This window comes from Miniopterus natalensis, chromosome 5 (assembly GCF_054644295.1).
Source record: "Miniopterus natalensis isolate mMinNat1 chromosome 5, mMinNat1.hap1, whole genome shotgun sequence".
Taxonomy (NCBI): Eukaryota; Metazoa; Chordata; class Mammalia; order Chiroptera; family Miniopteridae; genus Miniopterus; species Miniopterus natalensis.
The window spans coordinates 24,775,225-24,794,410 of record NC_142085.1 but is presented as its reverse complement, the minus strand read 5'-3'; the positions used below and the strand labels follow the sequence as shown (position 1 = coordinate 24,794,410).

The 19,186-nt window shown below is 38.5% G+C and overlaps 1 protein-coding gene across 1 annotated transcript in view; it reads left to right on the top strand.

Moving 5' to 3' along the window:
• Positions 1-18,979, top strand: part of HMGCLL1 (3-hydroxy-3-methylglutaryl-CoA lyase like 1) — a 132,485-nt gene extending 113,506 nt beyond the window's left edge. The window contains exons 8-9 of the mRNA XM_087817451.1: positions 15,940-16,065; positions 17,659-18,979. Coding sequence (XP_087673577.1) covers positions 15,940-16,065; positions 17,659-17,760 — 228 coding nt within the window. The 3' untranslated portion in view covers positions 17,761-18,979. The remainder of the gene's footprint in view (positions 1-15,939; positions 16,066-17,658) is intronic.
• The last annotated feature ends 207 nt before the right edge of the window (positions 18,980-19,186 follow it).

The following is a 19,186-nucleotide window of genomic DNA, read 5'->3' as shown; positions in this document are numbered from 1 at the left end:
CTTACCTCTTTTCCCTTAGATTGTCAAATTAAAAAAAATGACAACAGCCAGCACAACAATACCTATCCGATGGGAATGAATCAAAATCAAAATTATATATTTTTTGGTCAGATTGGCAAAAATATATTTTTTGGCGTACCACAGAATTTTAGTAGTTTATGTGTGACATGAGATGAAAAGGTTGAAAACTGCTGTGCTACCCTAATGATGACATGATCGGAATATACTTGTCCAAAGATATGGCCCCACTATGTGTCTGATGTGATTTTCTAACACTGTCTCCATAGCGTGGTGGTCTCTCTACTGCTCTCTAACTACAACAAGCATTCTTCCTTTTCAAAGGTTTGTTCTGACCTTTTGCCCTTTTTCCTTAAACACTGTTATTTCAGATAAGTTCATAGTTCCCTTTCCAATTTCGTTCAGGTCTCAGCTCAGATACTCCTTTGTCAGAGGAACGTTCCTTGAAGGATTGGTGTAAATTGGCATCTCTCTCTTGTCACTTGTTTCCTGCATTATTCCTGTCTTGTTATTTAACCTCTGCTTTCCTCTACCACCAGAAAGTTGGGTCCCTGATAGCACAATGTTTTATGCATTATTTTCTGCAGTTGTAAACCTAGTACCCAGAGGTTTCCATGTAGGAAATCATCAAATATCTATTCAGTGATGAGATGGGCACATGCCACTACTAGAGCATTAAATATTTTAAGTTTCCTAAAACAAAGACATAGTGACATTAGTGCTCAGCACTAGTCAATCTTTTTATGATATTGAATTTTAAATGGAATATATTGAGTAGCATGTACAATAGGAATTCAGTGAATATTTATTGTTTGGTCTGCTCAAAATAACACCTCCTCCTCTTCTAAGAAACTGTTCTCCTAGTACTCCAACCATGTGGTTTTTGTGAGGGCCTAGAAATTATAGCATCCCCCCCTACACACACACACACACACACTCTCTCTCTCTCTCTCTCTCTCTCTCTCTCTCTCCTCCTAGATATGTAAGTGGACCTGTGGCTGCAGTGCCAGCAATCTTTGGACTCTAGTGCACTTGGTTTCAATAATTGGTCCAGAGATGAACATGTGACTCAAGATGGGTAAATAGAATGTGACCAATTTTCTGGTTGGAGCTCATGAAAAAGTGTTTGCGTTTCTTATATAAAACTATGACCTTTGTCATAGCAGACATCAAAGGATAAAACCAACAACAGAAAACAAAGCGGGGAGGAGAGAAATGAAGAAAACTGAGAAAAGAAAGAGAAAAGAAGTGGAGGGAGGGAGGGAGGGAGGGAGCCAGCAAGGGACCATCGTCCTTAAATCAGCTCCACTAAATTCTTCCACATCTTAAGCAAACCAATACAATTCTGTTGTTTTTTTCTTAAATAATTCAACCTAATCATCCTGATTAATACAGGATGATTTATAATATAGTAAAATTAATGGACAATATCTGCAGGAGTTTTTAGGATACATGTGGGGGAACAAATCTCCCATTACAAGACACTTCTTTTTTAATATTTTATAATGACTACCAGTAAATGCAAGAGCATAACCTTAAAATGGGATTCAGGGAAGTTATCTTTGCAAGAGCCTGAGCTAAATGGGATGCAGTTACATGTCCTTCTGGTGAAATAAGTTGATATAAGAATAGAACTCAGTTTTTTTAAGAGGACAGACAGTATATTCTTTAAAGTGTCTTCCTTTATTTTTTCTGAATCTACCTTTGACAAGAGCTAGGCAGAAGCAAATTCAAGCTTAAACTCCATAAAAAGGATGCTTGGAATTGTCAGGGTCCAGCCAGAAAGCAGGAGACATTAAGCAAGTGAATGTAGGGAACTGCTGACACAGGTTATGGGAGCTTCTGTAAAACCAAACGCTGGGGCAGCCCAGAGATGAGCAAGCTGCGGACCAGGCCATGGAAAACCAGGGGTCTAGGCGGCTCTTACTCTCAGGCGCTTACTCCGGATTGGCCGACCCGAAGAGTGGATGCCCCCCTTTGAAGGAGGCACCCCTGAGATTAGCAACAACGGGAAACCACCACTACAGTATCAGCGAGGCCCCTAAACTGCATGAGCAAAGGAAGGGGACAGGCTTACTGGAGCCCAGGGCCCAGGCACGAGGAGGCCGGAACCATGGGGGGCTTGTCCATGGTCGAGGGAGGGCACACGGAGCCACAGAGGAAAGAGGCTCTGCTAGAGATACAGAGAGGGAAATAGTCTGGCTTCTCCCTCCCTCAGAACCGTCTAGTGGCCGAACCTGCAGGAGTCCAGTTAATCTGGGAGTTTGGGGAATGCAAGCCTGCAGGGATCAGTCCCGTGATAACAGAAGGGATGGACATGCGAGACCTCTCAGGACAGTCACTTGACCGTCACAGGGCTATGTTCTTTGGAAGTCAGAGGTACAGATGGAACCTGACTAGTTCTGTTGTGAGAGTTGTGGAGACTAACTTGCATTCTTGCCCAGATTGGATATTTGGCCGTATCAATCTGTGTTTTTTCCCCCTAATTAACATTTTGTGTATTTTTCTATGTATCTTATATATAATTTTTCTCCTTTGAATGTGAGGGAAATAACAATTTTTAGAACTAGTCCAATTCAAGGGCTATCTGCTTATCTATTTTTATTCTTAACTAAGTGTGACATTGAATTTGGGGTCATTGGAAATATTTAAGTAAAAAAAAATCCTAAGTATGTTATATGTTATGTGGAAGCTTTGGTAAGTCTAGTGGCATTGGGCAGCCTTGCTACAAACACCAAATATGTGTGGATTTGGCAACCTGCAGGAGAATCTTCAACAGTGTTTGCTTTTTTAAAAACTATGTTTTATGTTACTTTTTCTTGGCTATTAGCACTGGACATCACAGCTACATAACATCTGGAGGCTTATTCTCATGAAATCACTGTCTTTGCTTAGAATTTCTGTGTCATAGTTCAGATGCCAAAGAATGGACTGACTTCAGTAATGTGTTGCTTCAAACTACAATAGTAGAAGCTCTTAATATGTTAATTTTATCTGTCTGTGTTTATAACTATGACAGAATTACATGTTATTGAGCAAACTAAATTCAACATGCATTTATAGAAAGCCATAGGATTTGATAAAACCCTAGAGGCCATCAGTAGGACAATAACTTCACTCACTATAGAAGGGATTTTTCCTACAATTGTAGATTTAGGTCGCCTTACAATGCTTTCGGTGGCAAGGAGATTGTTATTTTGAGAGTTAACCCATTTAAATTTGGGCAGCATTAAATGACTAGAGAGTTATCCCTCATAATCAAGCACAATCTACCTCTCTCTGTTTCCTTCTGGAACCATGCAGAATATGCCTACTTTCTGGACCACATAATCATCTTGAACTATGTAACTACAACTGCCCATCACTGCCTCAAACGTTGATTATATCATGTTTTCCAGATCTGTTGGTTTGCTCTAAACCTGCTTCATCTCTTATATATTCAATTGTAATTATACTCTTGTTTTCCTACCTTCTTTGAATAGTTGGCTTCAACTGGAGAAAAACTCATTCCAATTTCATGTATTACTAAGCTTTCTTCTTTAAAGTTGTACTCACTGCTTAGAAAAATTAATATCATTGTTACCATAAATATCTTGTGAGATATTCTGATCAATGGTGGCTCTTGAGTAAGCAAGTTCCTTGCTAAGTTATTTAGAAATCAAGTTGAATTTGAGTTACTGGAAATGAATAATCAGAATGTGAGTGGTAATACTCATACAGTGATGTAACATTGTAAGATACTTTAAACTCCATATCTCTGTAAATATATGACAATGTCCACTTTAATGAATCCTCCAGTTTAAATGCCCCCAGATAAATATACACTAGTAAATGGCTAAATATATGTTAATCAGCTTAGTCATTTCTCATTTAAAAAACAGTGTCTCCTACCCCTCTTTTCCTCCTGTTCTTAAGAGTGAGCTAGTTTGACGGGAGTTTAATTAATTACCATCCTGCCATCAGGGGTTACCTGGTCCATTGGCATTCGTAGTCCTCCCTGGTCACCCCTGCGATGGAGCCTTCCAGGACGGTCAGCCTCTGTCCTTGTGATGGTACCCTAACTGTGATCTGTGCTTGTTGTCCTGTACTCTCTGCACTTTCCACTGCCCCCTCGGCTTTACTGGGGCAAACTGGAAACTGTTGTATGCTTTCCATGACAGGTTTGAGTGCCCTATTGTCTTTGAGGTTGCCTTGACTCCCCCTTGCCGGGCACCTCACTTTGCCTTTGCTGCCCAGGAATCTCAGCCAGCAGGATGAGAGTTTCTGAGTCTTGTGTACAACTCCAATATACAACTTTGGAAGCAGAACCAGTCTTCTCTGTTCTAGGGCTCCCCTAAACCTATCTAGAATTTCTATCACCCATTACCACCAACCACACCCCTATGACTCAGCAGAGAGGAGGCGCCTTGGACTCTTCTCAGGGACGCAGGAAACATGTTGTCATATCTTTTAAAATTATTTTACTGCCCAGTGGAGACAAATTCTTTGGGTTATAAGAATGCTTAACTATGAATTGGAGCAGGACTGAAGCATGAAATCACCCCAGATACAGATGAGCAAGCAGAAATGGGTATGTAATGAGACATCAAAAAGAATTAATGTTCATTTCGAATTATCAGGGATGTTTCAAGAAACATGTGTTACCTATCCAGTCTTCTATATTTATAAGAAAGCAACTTCTACCTTTCACTAGTTGATGCTGCGTTCCACTCCAGTTAATGGATCATCCTTCAGCTAGCTGTTAAACTAGAAGTCACAGTGCTTTTTGTTAATCATATCTTTTACTTCCATTATTCCTCATTGATTTAGATAATACTTTACTTCATAAACTTCTCAAATTTATTTCTTAAACATATTTATCCCTTTCACTTCATTTTAAATACTCATCACCATTAACTTGGTACATTGCCCTAATTTTCTAACTAGTATTTCTATCCACATGTTTCTCAACCTTCTATCCATCTCAATTATTGCTCCCTTGTTAACGAAACCTGAGTAAAACAAAATGCTGATGGTGGTATGATTACTCATAAACTTTAAGTAGGTCTGTATTTCCCAGAGAATAAAGTTCATACCCTATAGAAAAGCATTCAGGGCCCACCATGATCAGGATCATCCACACCCCAGCACCCCTTACAATAAAAGTCTCATTAAAATCTCAGCATGTCCTTGGCCTGTTCATATGTGTCTTTCTCAATGTTTCTTCTCTGTAGAATATTCATTCTGCACTTTTCCACATCCTTCATCGCCCATTTCAGAGGCAAACTATTCGTCGAACTTGTTCCCCTACCTCTCCTTCCTTGCTCCACTACAAAATATAGAAACCCTATCACTAGTGTTTCTGTATGGCTTTGTTTTTAATTCTTATAGAAGCTATCACATTCTACCTTGTATTATAGCCCATTGTATTTATGGACATCATCTCTGCCAGGTCATTAACTTAATGATGTGTTAGTTACTACCCTTTGTTTCCAAGTGACAGTAGCCAACTCGAGCTACCTTCAGCAAAAAGGAGACTTTATTATGTGGATACCATGATGTCTCATGGAAACCTGAGAGGAAGTACACAGACAAGTCAAAAGCAGAGATTTGGAAGCCTTTACACCTCATTCTGAATCTCAGCTTTCACCACTTACCAAATATGTGACATTCTGTGTGATCATGTTAAACATTCTGTGGCTCAGTTTTCTTATTTGTGAAATGAGGATAATAATAATAGCACTTACTTCCTAGGATTATTGTGTGGTTAAATGCATTTGGCACAGCTCTCATTAAATGTTATTTTAAAAACAAAGGTAGGGAGGAAATTAAAGCTGGTCCTCAGGAAGGCCTGAAAAGCTGTCTGGAATTCAGATGGCATTTCTCTGATTCAACTGTGCTTCACTTTACCTTTTACTACAGATTGAATTTCTTTGCTCCCTGTTGCTCCTGAAAAAAAAAAAATTGCTTGTCCATAGCCTTATGCTGTATATCTCACCTCCAAAAATGATGGATTCTGTCTTTGTCTTTGTCTCTGCTCCAAATTATGGGGGAGGACACTGACTGACCCGAAGGTCTAATGAACTGCAGCCAGGATTAATAAAAAACTCAGGGAGCAAACAAAAAACAGGTTCCAGAAAACCATCTTTATGATGAGGCACTTCTAAAAGAAGGTTTAGGGAGCAAACAAAATAGATAGTGATCCACTGATGTGTTTTATTTCTTTTGGTATCCTTATTATGTAGTTCTGTGTCTCTAATTGAACTGTATCAAGTTAATTTATTACCGATAGACACACTTGCACCCAGGTCTTGATATTGCATGCATTATTTTTTTTATGCATATCATTTGTTCCATTATTTTTAAAAAATATTTGAATAGTAACTTGTTATGTTCTAGGTACTATATCATGTGCTGAAGGTATCTGAATCAGGTAGAATGAAGTTCATAACCTCATGAGGCTACTATATATTGCTTGCTACTTTAACTTTTGAAAAAAATATATGGTCTTGCTGTTATCACAATTGGTCCAAATAGTTTGTGCCAATAGATTAGAGAGAATGGATGGCGACAAAAGTAGTGCAGGGGCAATATCCACCCAAGAACAGGCAAAAGGAGATGATTCTGAGAGGAATCATCTGTAGAATTTGAATTGAATCCAAGAACAGAAAAAATAGAGCAAGGCCAGTCTACTTTTGGGGGTATTTTAGTTGTAGAGAAAAGGAATGATTGTGAAAGAAGAATATACAACTTTAAATAAGGCTCACTTGTCCTAATTACGTGACTGTGTGTGTGCATGTCTGTGTGTGTATGTATGTGTGTGTATATATGTGTAATAGATTTATATACATATATAATAGATTTTTAAAAATAGAAACACAAATCAACCCTGCCAAACATAGTATCCTGCCCTCTAATTTTCAATTTCCTAATAATCACTTTTATACCATTAAATATTCTTTGAAAACATTTGTTTCTTAAGAATTTATCTTACATAATTTGTTAACTGTTTCCCTCTTCTTGGGCATTTAACTTATGGACTTTCCCACTGCTGTAAGTAATTCTACAAAAACCAGCCATCCTTGAACATAAACCTCTATTAACATTTCTGGCTATTTTCTCATGTTAGCTTCCTAGAAATACTATCCCTGGGACAACAATCGCTTACTTTCTCAAGTCTCTTGATAATGTTGCTAAGTTGTTATACAAACTTTTCAGAAAGTTTAGGAAAGACATAATGAAGCTTTTTGATCCGTCAATGCCCTCTTCCTAATTCACAATCAAATGAAATAGTCCGTGGTTAGGGATGCGTCCGGCATGTGGCCCGTGCTAATTAAATGTGAACTATTGATACCGGGCAGTGGCCCACAGTTGTTGACTGGGTTTGTGTTCCTCCTCCGTGTCCTACCATCCGTGTGAAGCAGGAATAGCACCTGCCTTCTCTGAGGCTCAGTTTCCTCATCAGTCAAGTAGGCAGGAACATATAACAACGCCCCGTTGACTTGGTGAGGTTTTATCCCGTGGGAAGCATGTGGTGCGATATGACAAAGTAAGCATTTGGTCAACGTTCACTAATAGTATTATCTTCTCAGTGTCGCTAAAAATTGAGAATCCCTGTCTTTTTTTTCTTTTTTAAATATATCTTTATTGATTTCAGAGAGAGGAAAGGAGAGGGAGGGAGAGATAGAAACATCAATGATGAGCGAGTCATTGATGGAGCCCGCAACCCAGGCATGTGCCCTGACCGGGAATCGAACCCCGATCGCCTGGATCCCAGGTCGACGCTCAAGCGCTGAGCCCCGCCCGGCCGGGCGAGAGTCCCTGACTTATCTGCTTTTCCTTCTACTTTCTCACCATGCCCTCTACGTGCACACTCCCATCTCTGTCTCAATTTGAAATACGCTAAATGCAGGTAAGAGTAGCTCACTGGATGTGGTAAGGAAATGAAGAGGCAAGACGCACATAGGAAAACCTTTCTAAGGCGAGAGATGTTACATGAAAGCGTTAGTAACCAATCACCATTAGCTCAGTCACCCCGCAACAGCAATCTGGACGCCTGTCATTAGTTACATACCAATTTAGGTATGTACTTCAGTTTATTAAAACACTGGGCTTTGTTCATGTATGTTAACTGTTCATTATCTGTGGCTTATATAGCATGATATTATGTTCATAATACATATGAATAGCAAATAGGGTTCCACATCAGCTGGTACCCTAACAATATATAGTAACTATGCAGAGTGCTGGTTGAGAAGCATCCCAAGGCAAGGCCTGAGCTTATTGGAAAGATTGCTGGGACCAGTTAGTGGCATCTGGCCTGGCCACTGGACTAGAAAAGGACTTCATGTCTGGATAATTGCAGTCCTCTGTTGGAGGGCATATTGGCTATGAGGAACAAGCTGAGGAGAAAAATTTTAGAAAAATGAACATATTTTAAAATATTTTTTCCTTTGTGAATATTTGCCTTTTCCCCCAGATTAGCTTAAATCCAAAAATGACTTAAATCCAGAGTAACATAAATCCAAGTATTTTCCACTATCAGAAAATGTCTTATTTAAAATTAAATCTAACATTATTACAGATTTTTAAATAAAATTTGATCTTCAAAAGTAAAGAAAGTAGCTGTCATTTCAAAAAATAACATTACCAAAATTTTATATGTTCCTTGAGACTTTAATATCCTCAGTACCTAAAATTTAGATTTCATTAAATATTGTGCAAAATAATTTTTTGCTCCTCTTACTGTGTTGCTCAGTTTACTTTGGGAAAGAGTAAGATCTGACAGCACCCAGAACTAGTCAAGATGGTACTTTTCACTTAGTTAGCATGTCATCCTCATCTGGGCATCCAAGCACCATACAAAATTAACATTCCTCAGAACTCACCCAAGGGTGTAGTACAGAGAGATATGTTCGTAATCTAGCTACAGCCAGATTTTCCCTTTTCCAGAAAAAGCAGCCACTCTTTTATCTATTTTCCTCAGCGCTTAAGTGAGCACATATCAAGAGAGCTCGAGCAGGTGGAGCACACTAGATGAGCTCCCCAGTTTTACCATATCCTGGGTTACTGGGTTAATAGCTCTAATCCTGAGCTTTGAGAAAAGCGGGAGCCAAGGACAGACACCTCAAGTCTTTGAGTTCTGGGTTTTTTTTTTGTTTTAGGGAGAATTAATTCCCTTAGCTCTAAAGAGAATTGTTTCTCATTTGACAATAATAAGCTACTTCTCAGTGACAGACAAAATATATAGTCGTTTCAATTTCAAGAGCTTCGTTTCATGAGGTGCTGGACTTTGTATTCTGAGTCCCTGGCGCATAGAACAGGCTTAATAAACATTCGAGTCAAAGGAAGAATAAAATATGTACCGAATGCATTGAATTACAGTTTGTGTGATACACCATTTGTAAATTTTTTTTCTTATTTTAAAGGAAAGTGTTTATTTAAATTACATCAAGCTATTTATTTACGTGTTTGCCATTTTCTTGCTCTGGAACACCACGGAGTTGTAAATGTTTGACTCTATCTAGGTGGATTTTAGAGCTACATTGCCCCCCTGTGGTTACTCATCTAAAGCTGCCCTTTCCTTCCAAACAAAAAACAAAGGCTTTGTGTTTGCATTACATGGCGCAACACACTGCTTGTGCTTGCGTGTTCACACACACACACACACACACACACACAGCCACCCACCCACCCACCCAGGAACCGGAAAGTCTGAAAGTAGTGCTTTATGTTTGGAGAAGTGCTGGAGGGAGTGTCTAAGAATAATTTCTTAATGTCATCATACAAGAGATTATCTACATCAGCTAAGTAAGTGGCCCAATTATTTTCAAATATATGATATATAGTACACCTAATGGCATTTACTTTAATGCCACAGTTTCGATAATAAAGTACAAATATGTCCCCATGTTTGTCATACAGAATTGATGAAAAGAAATAATATTTTTCTTCAGACCCTGTTCATAACTTGTTTACATAATATTAGCTGTTGTTTCTAGTGGAATAGGGAAGTAGATACAGAAAAAATATGCATAGGAAAATCAAGTTTTCTTACTAAGTATATGGGTAGTATATGGGTAACATTATCCATTGAGAAGATCCTTATTTCTGGGGAATAGAACTGCACATTTAATAGAGGACAGAATTTAAGGGATATTCCATAAAAAAGAAATACTTTTAAAGTACTGTGTGTTGTGGGGTTTTTTGTTTGTTTGTTTTTGAGAGAGGGAGAGCCTTTAAGTGAACTAATATCTTAATATTTTTCCCAGGTAATGTAGACTTTAATAAGCTTTCTGTAAGTTTGCTTCTTTAAACTTTAAATCCACATATTGCTTTTAGAATTGATTCATTTAATTTGTGAAGAGCTTACTGAAGGAGAATCTATGTCTAGAGCTAGTCTGATACCAGGAAAGGGAAAGACCATTTTCCAGGTAACCTTTCACCCAGATCGCACCTGCCTTTACCAGATTTGCAGACTAGCTCTTCAGTCCTAGGCCCTGGAAAGATCGATTGGATGCAAAATCATAAGAAATTCAGTCTTGGATTTCTTTGTGCTCATTCTCATCTATTTACTATCATACTACAGCAGGCAAAAGTTTACAGAAAACTTATTTTCAACTTCTATGTATAGTAATTAACATTCATTTTGGAGACATTGGAAAACAAAGACAAACAGAATTAAAATAAAATAAATTACCTATAGTCATACCACTCAGTTATCACACTGTTAGTATTAGAAATGCCATCCAAATTGTATTTTTTTTGAAAATGTGATCACGATTCTATATACTCTTATAACATTCTCTAACATGTTTCTTTTCCTTATAGCATCAGTACATTTTATAGCTATGCCGTAATTAATTTAAATTATTTTCCATTATAGATATTTGAATTGCTTTCAAATTTTTATTCTTAAAAATGTTCTGTGATGAATCTATATATATATAGGTGCATGTGTGAGTGGTGTGTTTCATGTACAACACATACACATTCAAAAAATATATAAAATACATATTAATCTGATTACAGGGGTGGGCAAAAGTAGGTTTACAGTTGTTCATATGGAAAATACAATAATTAATAATAATACAAGAGTAAACTCTGGACTTCGCATACTCACAGCTGAAATGTACTTTTGCCAACCCCTGTATTTACTTAGGGTTTGTGGACTATTCCTTGGAAGAACTTCTTTGATAAGAATTACTGGGATGATGGATATGGGCAACTAAGACTAACTGCTGATTAATTGCTTGCCAGAAAAAAATAATTACAATTTATTTTCCTACTAGTTTAAGTTTTCTATTTACCTGAAGTTTCAACAACCCTGCTTTTATTGTCATTGAAATTTATCAAAGTCTAATGCACACAGAAAGTTGGCCAATTCATAAGCTCAAACTTATGAGAATTTTCACAAACTGATATTGGTGTAACCAACCCAGTTCAAGAAATGGAGTGTTGTCAGCACCCAGGGGAGCTCTACTTGTGCCCATTTTTATTTACATTTCAAAGATTAACTACTATCCTAACCTCTAACAGCATTGATCATTATTTTAAAACTTATCTAAATGCAATCATAATGTATGCTCTCTTTTCTTCTTTCATACAACCTATTGTTTGTGAGATTTGTCCATATTGTTGAAGTTGTAGGGTTTTGTTGTTTTTTTTTTCACATTCTGTTGCTCTGCACTACTTCATTGCTAATAATCTTCAAGCTGAAAGTGTAAAATATCAGTGTTTTAGTTTGTTCTCAGTCTTTGACTCAATGTGAAATTGATTTCCTACCTTCACTTGCTATTTATGTTTGCTCTGTTTTGACACTGGTTATTTATTGTTCCTCTCTCGTGACTCTGGTTCCTTTTATCATGAATAATCCTTTCATGTTAGCCACCCAGTAGGGCACATTAGTTGCACTCAGTAGGGCCTTTAGTTACAAGAGAAGAATGACTTGTTTTTCACCGTCTCCCAAAAGGCCAATTAAGACTGTGTCCTTTTGTCAAGGCAACAAGTGTCCTCTCTGCAGCCTTGTGACTGCAGGGCCTTCAACCTCAGTAGTGGGGAAATGAACATGATATGTGGATTCCGACCCTCATGGTGGACTGAAGCCACCTTTCACCCATCATGCTGGTACTGCTGACTTTGGCTACCTCATACCTTTTTTTGGATCTTCTTTCAAAAACTGCTGTCTTTCAAAAGTTGACCAGTCATGCTTATATTTTTGTTGCCCCAGGGTACAGAGCTTCTCTAAAATTAAAGCTGACTCAAACCCAGGACTGATAAAGAACAAGATGGATGGAACCTCTGCCTCAGGGGTTCCCGCACCCAGTTGCAGAGGAATCACCAGATACCAATGCCTGACCTATTCCCAGACAGGAACTGTGATTTCATTGGTTTGGGGAGAAGTTTGAGTGTTAGTTTTGAAAGGTCCTTCGGTGATTATAATGGGTAACCAGGATTGGGAGCCACTAAAACTTCTGTCTTTGTGAGGGATAGATTAAATTCTACTGAATTGATCAATTGTAGCCTGTAAGTAAAGAATTCCTCTGCTTGTTTGATGTCATGGCAGATTCCCAGAGAAGAGCCAGTATCTTAACATTTGTCTTTCCCAACTACTGGACAATACCACAAATTTCATTCCTAGAACATAATTTCTTATACTTATTATTTTGACCCACAGCAAATTAGATAGATGTTCCATGGATGAGTGCTTCAGCTGGTCACTTGTTAACACCTGAATGTGCTCGAGCTTGTCAGGTCACTCTGTGAGAGAGGCTGTGGTAATGGAAGAAAAGCTATCGAGACCTTCCTATGTTGAGGAGTATAATCAGGAGAACTGAAGGTGCAGAAGCAAACATTATATTTGTAAACTTGTTTTAGGTCCCAAAGACATCCAGGGCTTCTGGACTATGGTTCAGTTCAGCCCTTGTGAGCCTTAGAAAACATCAAGTCTCATGAGGGAGAAACTAGAAGAGGGGTTTAAAAAGCACAGCCCCCTTGCCTTGTCAAAGCAACACAGGAGCCAACAGAGAGAGCTCCCAATAACCAAATCTCAACTTGAGCAGCCCAACATGTAAAGTAATATTGGATTATAACCCAAAGTGAAAAATAAATACCTATGAGTCCCTACTGATATAAACAAATATTTGAAAATATAATATGGGAGAATAGACCAATCGCCCATATAGGAGAATGTCAAATAATTTATGTAGATATTATCCACCCCTTAAGTGTGTGTTGTACATAGTGACTTTTTTGCAAAGAGTACAGTATGGAAAGTGGGGAGTGGAGCTTCATGTGCAGGAACCTGGGAAACACTACCTCAGCCGGGTGATGCAGGCTAATCTGTCATCAACTATTTCTACAGTACATGTCTATCTGGGTTTCTGAACTCAGTTCCAGTGGGGGTAGGGTGGAGGTTTCCCCACCCAAACCAACAAATCTATACACATCAACTGGTGCCCTACCATTCAACTTAATCCTGATGCTGCCCATCTGCAGGTAGAATCAGATTCCACAGTTTAAGTGTTCAGTCCTGCAAGCCTGCATTTCCTACCTTCAGATGCCAGTTGCAAGCCCACGTTATCGTCTGTGCTTCTAGAGGTCCCCACTACCCCCTCCTTGACCTTCAGATGCCTGTCACCAGTGCAGCTTGTTCCCTGTACTTCTGACAGACTTTCTATAAATGTGAGGTTCCTACAACTCGCTCCTTGGGTTCAATTAATTTGCTAGAATGACATAGAATTCATAAAATATTTTATGTACTAGATGACCAGCTTATTATAAAAGGATATAACTCAGAAACAGCCAGGTGGAAGAGATGCCTAGGATGAGATATAAGGAAGAACACAGAGCTCCCATGCCCTCTGCAAGCACATGACCCTCCCAGCACCTGCACGCGTTCACCGACCTGGAAGCCCTCCAAAGTCAATGACCAACCTGCAGCCTTTCTTCTACCGAGAGGTCAGAGGTGGGACTGAAAATCCCAACCATGGTGGCTCCACTGACAACAACCAGCCCCCATCCTAGGTTAGATCCCAATATCACCTCATTAACATAACCAAAGACTCCTTTATAATTCTCATCACTTAGGAAATTCCAAGGGTTTTAGGCACGCTAGCCAGGAACCATGGAAGACCAAATATGAGAAATTCTATTTGGTCATCTGAATGACCAAATACATATTTTTTAATGAATCATAAAATATCGCAGCACCCTTGGTGTGAGGAATTAAGAATCACCTCTCTTATCTTCCTCATGAAACTCCAGAACTCCAGTCTCACCATGAGGAAAAATCAGACAAACCCATACAGAAGGACATTGTACAAAACACATGACAAATATTACTCAAAATTGTCAAAGTCAACAAAGCAAGCAAGTCTGAGAAACTACCACAGTCCGAATGAGCCTAAGGAGACAAAAGCACTAAATGCAATGTGGTCTTCTGAAGGATTTCCTAGAACAGAAGGACGTTAAGTTAAAAACTAAGAAAGTCTGAATAATGCATGGACTTGAGTTAATAATAACATATTGATACTTGTTCATTAGTTGTGACAACTATACTGTAATAATGAAGATGTTAATAGGGAAACTGGGTGCAGAATACATGGGAATGCTCTGTACTATCTTAACAAATCTTCTGAAAATCTAAAACGATTCTAAAATAAAAAGGTTATTAATAAAGAAAAGAAAAAGGAAAGAGTGGTCCCCAGAGCAGCAGTGAGAGCAGCATCTGGGATCTTGTTAAAAATTCAAATTCTCAGGTTTCAGCCAAGACCTCCTGAATCAGAAACTCTGGGGATCCAACATTCTGGGCATGGGGATTCTGGTTCTGTGATTGAGAACTGCTGATCTAGCAGGTTGGCTGAGAGCTCTTGCTTTCAGGTGCTTCTCATTTTATATGAGGTCATGTTACTTTTTCTTTAATGCCCAGGAGTGAATCAGATATGGCCTCCTGGTAGCTTTCGATTACCCAGTTATCATCTTTCACAGAGGAATGATACGCCTGCCACTCTTCTCCTGTTATTCAAATCTCATCTCCAGGGCCCTTTTCAGGCCCTGTTGTGCTCATGTCTTCCAGCACAGGCAGGTCCCCCCTCCGTCTCTGATGTTCCCAGACACATGACGTGTACCAACTTGACTGTTTTCAGAGGCCACAGATCACAGCAGAATGTGAATTCTCTGGAGACAGAGGTGACCTTGAGCAGCGTATGTGATCCCTCTGTACTTGAGTTTTTTCGTCTGTGATTTGGGGGTCACAGAAGAGCATCTACCTCATGGATTTTTGCGGATTGAGGGTTAATGCTCATAAAGGTGTTAAGAATAAATAACCAGCACTTAGTGAGGACCTGGTAAATGTGAGCTGGTGCTATTATTAGTAGTGGATGTCCTGCCTCTTAAATATTTCTTCACTTCTCCCAAAGCAGCAGGGTTGTGTAAAATGACGACTCAGTAAAGACTGGGTGAATGGAGCCCATGAAAATCGTGTTTCAAACAGTGACGCTCCCACTACCAGAGTTCTAAGGCACCTTGATTTTGAGTTGGTCTGTTAGAAATATTTCATGTTGTTTATATAATGCTTTTAGGATAAAGCTTGAAACTTGGGGTTGATGAATATATAAAACCTAGGTGTGAATGCATCTTACTTCAAGTTTTACCCCCTACAAACAAACAAAAGTGTGCTGCTACCAATGAAAACACCATCCCATTGTTGATCTATTATTCTAGTTCCTGAGATCCTTAGTAGAGTTCGTTAGCCTAAAAAATGAGATTAAGTCAGAAAAGAAAGCAGCACCCCAAGGACTGTTCTAGCAGCCGGTGGGTAAGTGAATGTTTGAATAATGGTCCAGATTTTGCTTATTTGCTCTTTGCAACAGGTTAAATTGAAATATAACAACTCAGATGCCAGAAATATACAAGCCCTGAGTGTTTTGGTTTGTTTTTCAGATGGGGATCAATGTGGTGGACTCTGCAGTCTCGGGATTAGGTGGCTGCCCTTATGCAAAAGGTGCTTCTGGAAATGTAGCCACTGAGGATTTGCTATATATGCTTAATGGCCTGGGGCTCAATACAGTAAGTTAGTTTTACATATTTTAACATTCATGCATTCTTTGCAGATCTAGATTGGAATGCATCTCAGATGAGAAGCAATTTTCAGGTCAAAGTTTTTACTATACTTTTGCTATTTGCTAAAATGCACAGTGGGAAAATGCAATAAAAAATCTTTGGGGAGCTTTATAAAGTAACTTATTGCTATAGTTCAATCACCAATAATGCTACCATTTCACATTTTTATAGTGCTTCATGACCTTCAAGTGCTTTTATTTTAATGTTTTATCTGATTTGGTTTTACACGCTTTGTAAATTAGAGCCTGTGTCTTTCCTGTTATGATTATTGTTTTCACAGTTTGGGGGGGGTTTTTATAGATTTTTCCTTGGAGGAAACAGAGATCTTGATTTTCTCACAGTGACAACTAGGGTTTCTGGCAAAGAGCCCAGGGCACATTTAACATGGTCAGTGGAAGAGCAGAGCTTGCCAATACTTAGCATGTGAGACACTGGACGGCAAGAACCGTCCCTTTACAAGTGGTACCTGAAGTCACATGCTCTACAATAACATCCACCTACATCAGCACCTTGTTTTGCCACATGCTTGTTAACATGACTGACTTAGTCTATAAGGCAGATTTTTTTAAGGGGGAAAATATAAAAGGCAAGAAAAACAGTTCACAGATGATTAGAAGTTCATAATGTTTTCTGAGATGTAAAAGCATCATCTGGATTACAAAATGGGATTTCCTCTCTTTCTCTCAAGTCCTAGGAATGAGGAGCATGCCTTGAACGTGGTCTTTGTACTCCTCTGCCTGTCATACATGGATTTACCTAAGCTTTCAGACACTACGACCTCAGGCAAACAAGTTCCAGATATTTATTAAATACTGTTCATTTTATTTGACCTACAGCTACCTCCTTCAATAGCATATCATTAATGATGTTTCTGAATATGGTTTAAAAAATTTTTAAAAAGACATATAGGAAACTTGAATGTATAAACAAATATATCTTTATTGATTTCAGAGAGAGAAAGGGAGAGAGAGAGAGATAGAAACATCAGTGATGAGAGAGTCATTGATCAAGCCCGCAACCCGGGCATGTGCCCTGACTGGGAACCGAACCTCCATCGCCTGGATCCTAGGTTGATGCTCAACCGCTGAGCTGCACCCAGCTGGGCCAACTTTCCTGTATTTCTTACAACTTTATCAAGTTTCTTTCTTAGTAAAGAGCTATTTTTTCTCCCCAAGTCTTTATCTATAAGCTCCTCTAAATTATTATTTTAATTGCCTTTCACTGGCATTTTATAGATTGTTTCTAGTTCCATTATTGTCCTACCTAGAATTCAGGTGTCAACCTGAATTATACTGATTTATTCAGGTGTGGCCAGCCTGTGGTTTTTATACAAGGGTCAAATTCAACATAGGTTTTAATAAAAAAGAAAAATCTAAAATGTTGACTACAAAGGTTGCCCCCAAATAAAAAATAAGCAATGTTGGGGGGTTTTTTTGAGTCATTTTAAATGATTAAGTAACTTAAAATTAAAATAAATCTGGTTTTTCCTCTTTCTCCCAAATCCCTCTTCCCCTCTGGTATCCCTTCTTTTCTTAACAGGGTGTGAATCTTTACAAAGTGATGGAAGCTGGTGACTTTATTTGCAAAGCTGTGGATAAAACCACAAACTCTAAAGTAGCACAAGCCTCCTTCCATGCTTGACATGAATGAATTTGCGACTTGAGGTTGAGAAGATCCATTTCAGCTGCAGATATTCATCAAAATACTGTCAGCTTGTTCTGAAATGTGAAGAAATAGACAAGAGTGGGGGGAAGAAAGGTACTTTCAAAAGAGTATAAGTGGACACATTTCGAAGTCAAAATAAGGCCGGTCATCGGGTAAATTGCAAGCTGAAGCTAATAATAAAATTTGTAGACATGCCTTTGAACATGGAGAAAAGTCTACTCTTTTGGTCCTATAGAAAGAACTTTTTAATTTAGTAGACGTGAAAATTGACTTCAGATTTCCCTAAGTCTCAAATACTGTGTGAAATACTTAATCAAGCTGGCTTAGCACAGTGTACATGCTGTCAGTAGTTTATGGGCCCTGCATAGTGTGCGCAAAGTGTGTGGCCTCAATACGCGTTATGCCTCTGGATCTCAGCTTCCCATTTGCCAAGTCAGTTAAATTATGGACCAAGCGCCAGATCTCCAGCCGACCCTACATAATTTTTAGCAACAGAACTTCTACATTTCAAGTATGGCTAACATCTGTTAACTATTTCAATGACTTTATCTTGTTCCAAGAGGCTGTGGTCAATGGCAAGACGCCATATCCTGGAAACATATTACGACCTCCCGTGTTTGTTACATGCTTCCAGTTTACCATACTTTTTCTTTCATCAGCTACAGTAAAAACCAGCATGGTGTTACTCAACTGTTGAGAAGCAGAAGGCACAACTTTCATCTTGCTGTCTAAACTGCAGTGATGAGAAGAGATTGATACATGTGCCATAATCCACATTTGTAATTTTCAGATCACTTTCCAATTGTCAGAGGAAATGTCATTGTGTCCATGTGTATTAAGCCAGTTTTTAATTCATGAGATGAATTGTTTTCCATTGATTCGGGGTACTTTGATTAAATCACATCTTTTTTTGTTGTTGACTTTTTAATTGTTATTTTTAAGGTTGAAGTGGCTGAAATTTTATCTTTTGTACTAGAATGAATTGCCAGAAATAGCAGAAATTAATACATCAAGTTGAGAAGAGGAACAGGAGGACTGTGTTAAGAAAAACATTTCTGTAACCTATGCAAATAATATGGAGACAGTCTTATTACATGTGGGTCTAAAACATCACTTCTATTATTTATATAGACTTCTCCAATAATATTGGGTGATCTTATCTTTGAATAAATTTGAATATAACTTGAAATATGAATGTGAACATTGTGGGCTTTCTATTAAAATTCATTAAACCATTTAAATGAAAAGGAATTCAATAAAATAAGAGAAGTACTGATTACAACTAAGGTACCTTGAAGGATATATAATAAGAAAAGAATCAGGAGGGAAACATATTGGTAATTGACAAAACAAAACTCTATTCCATGGAAGAGGCCAGCTCATCGGGCTTGCAATGGCTGGT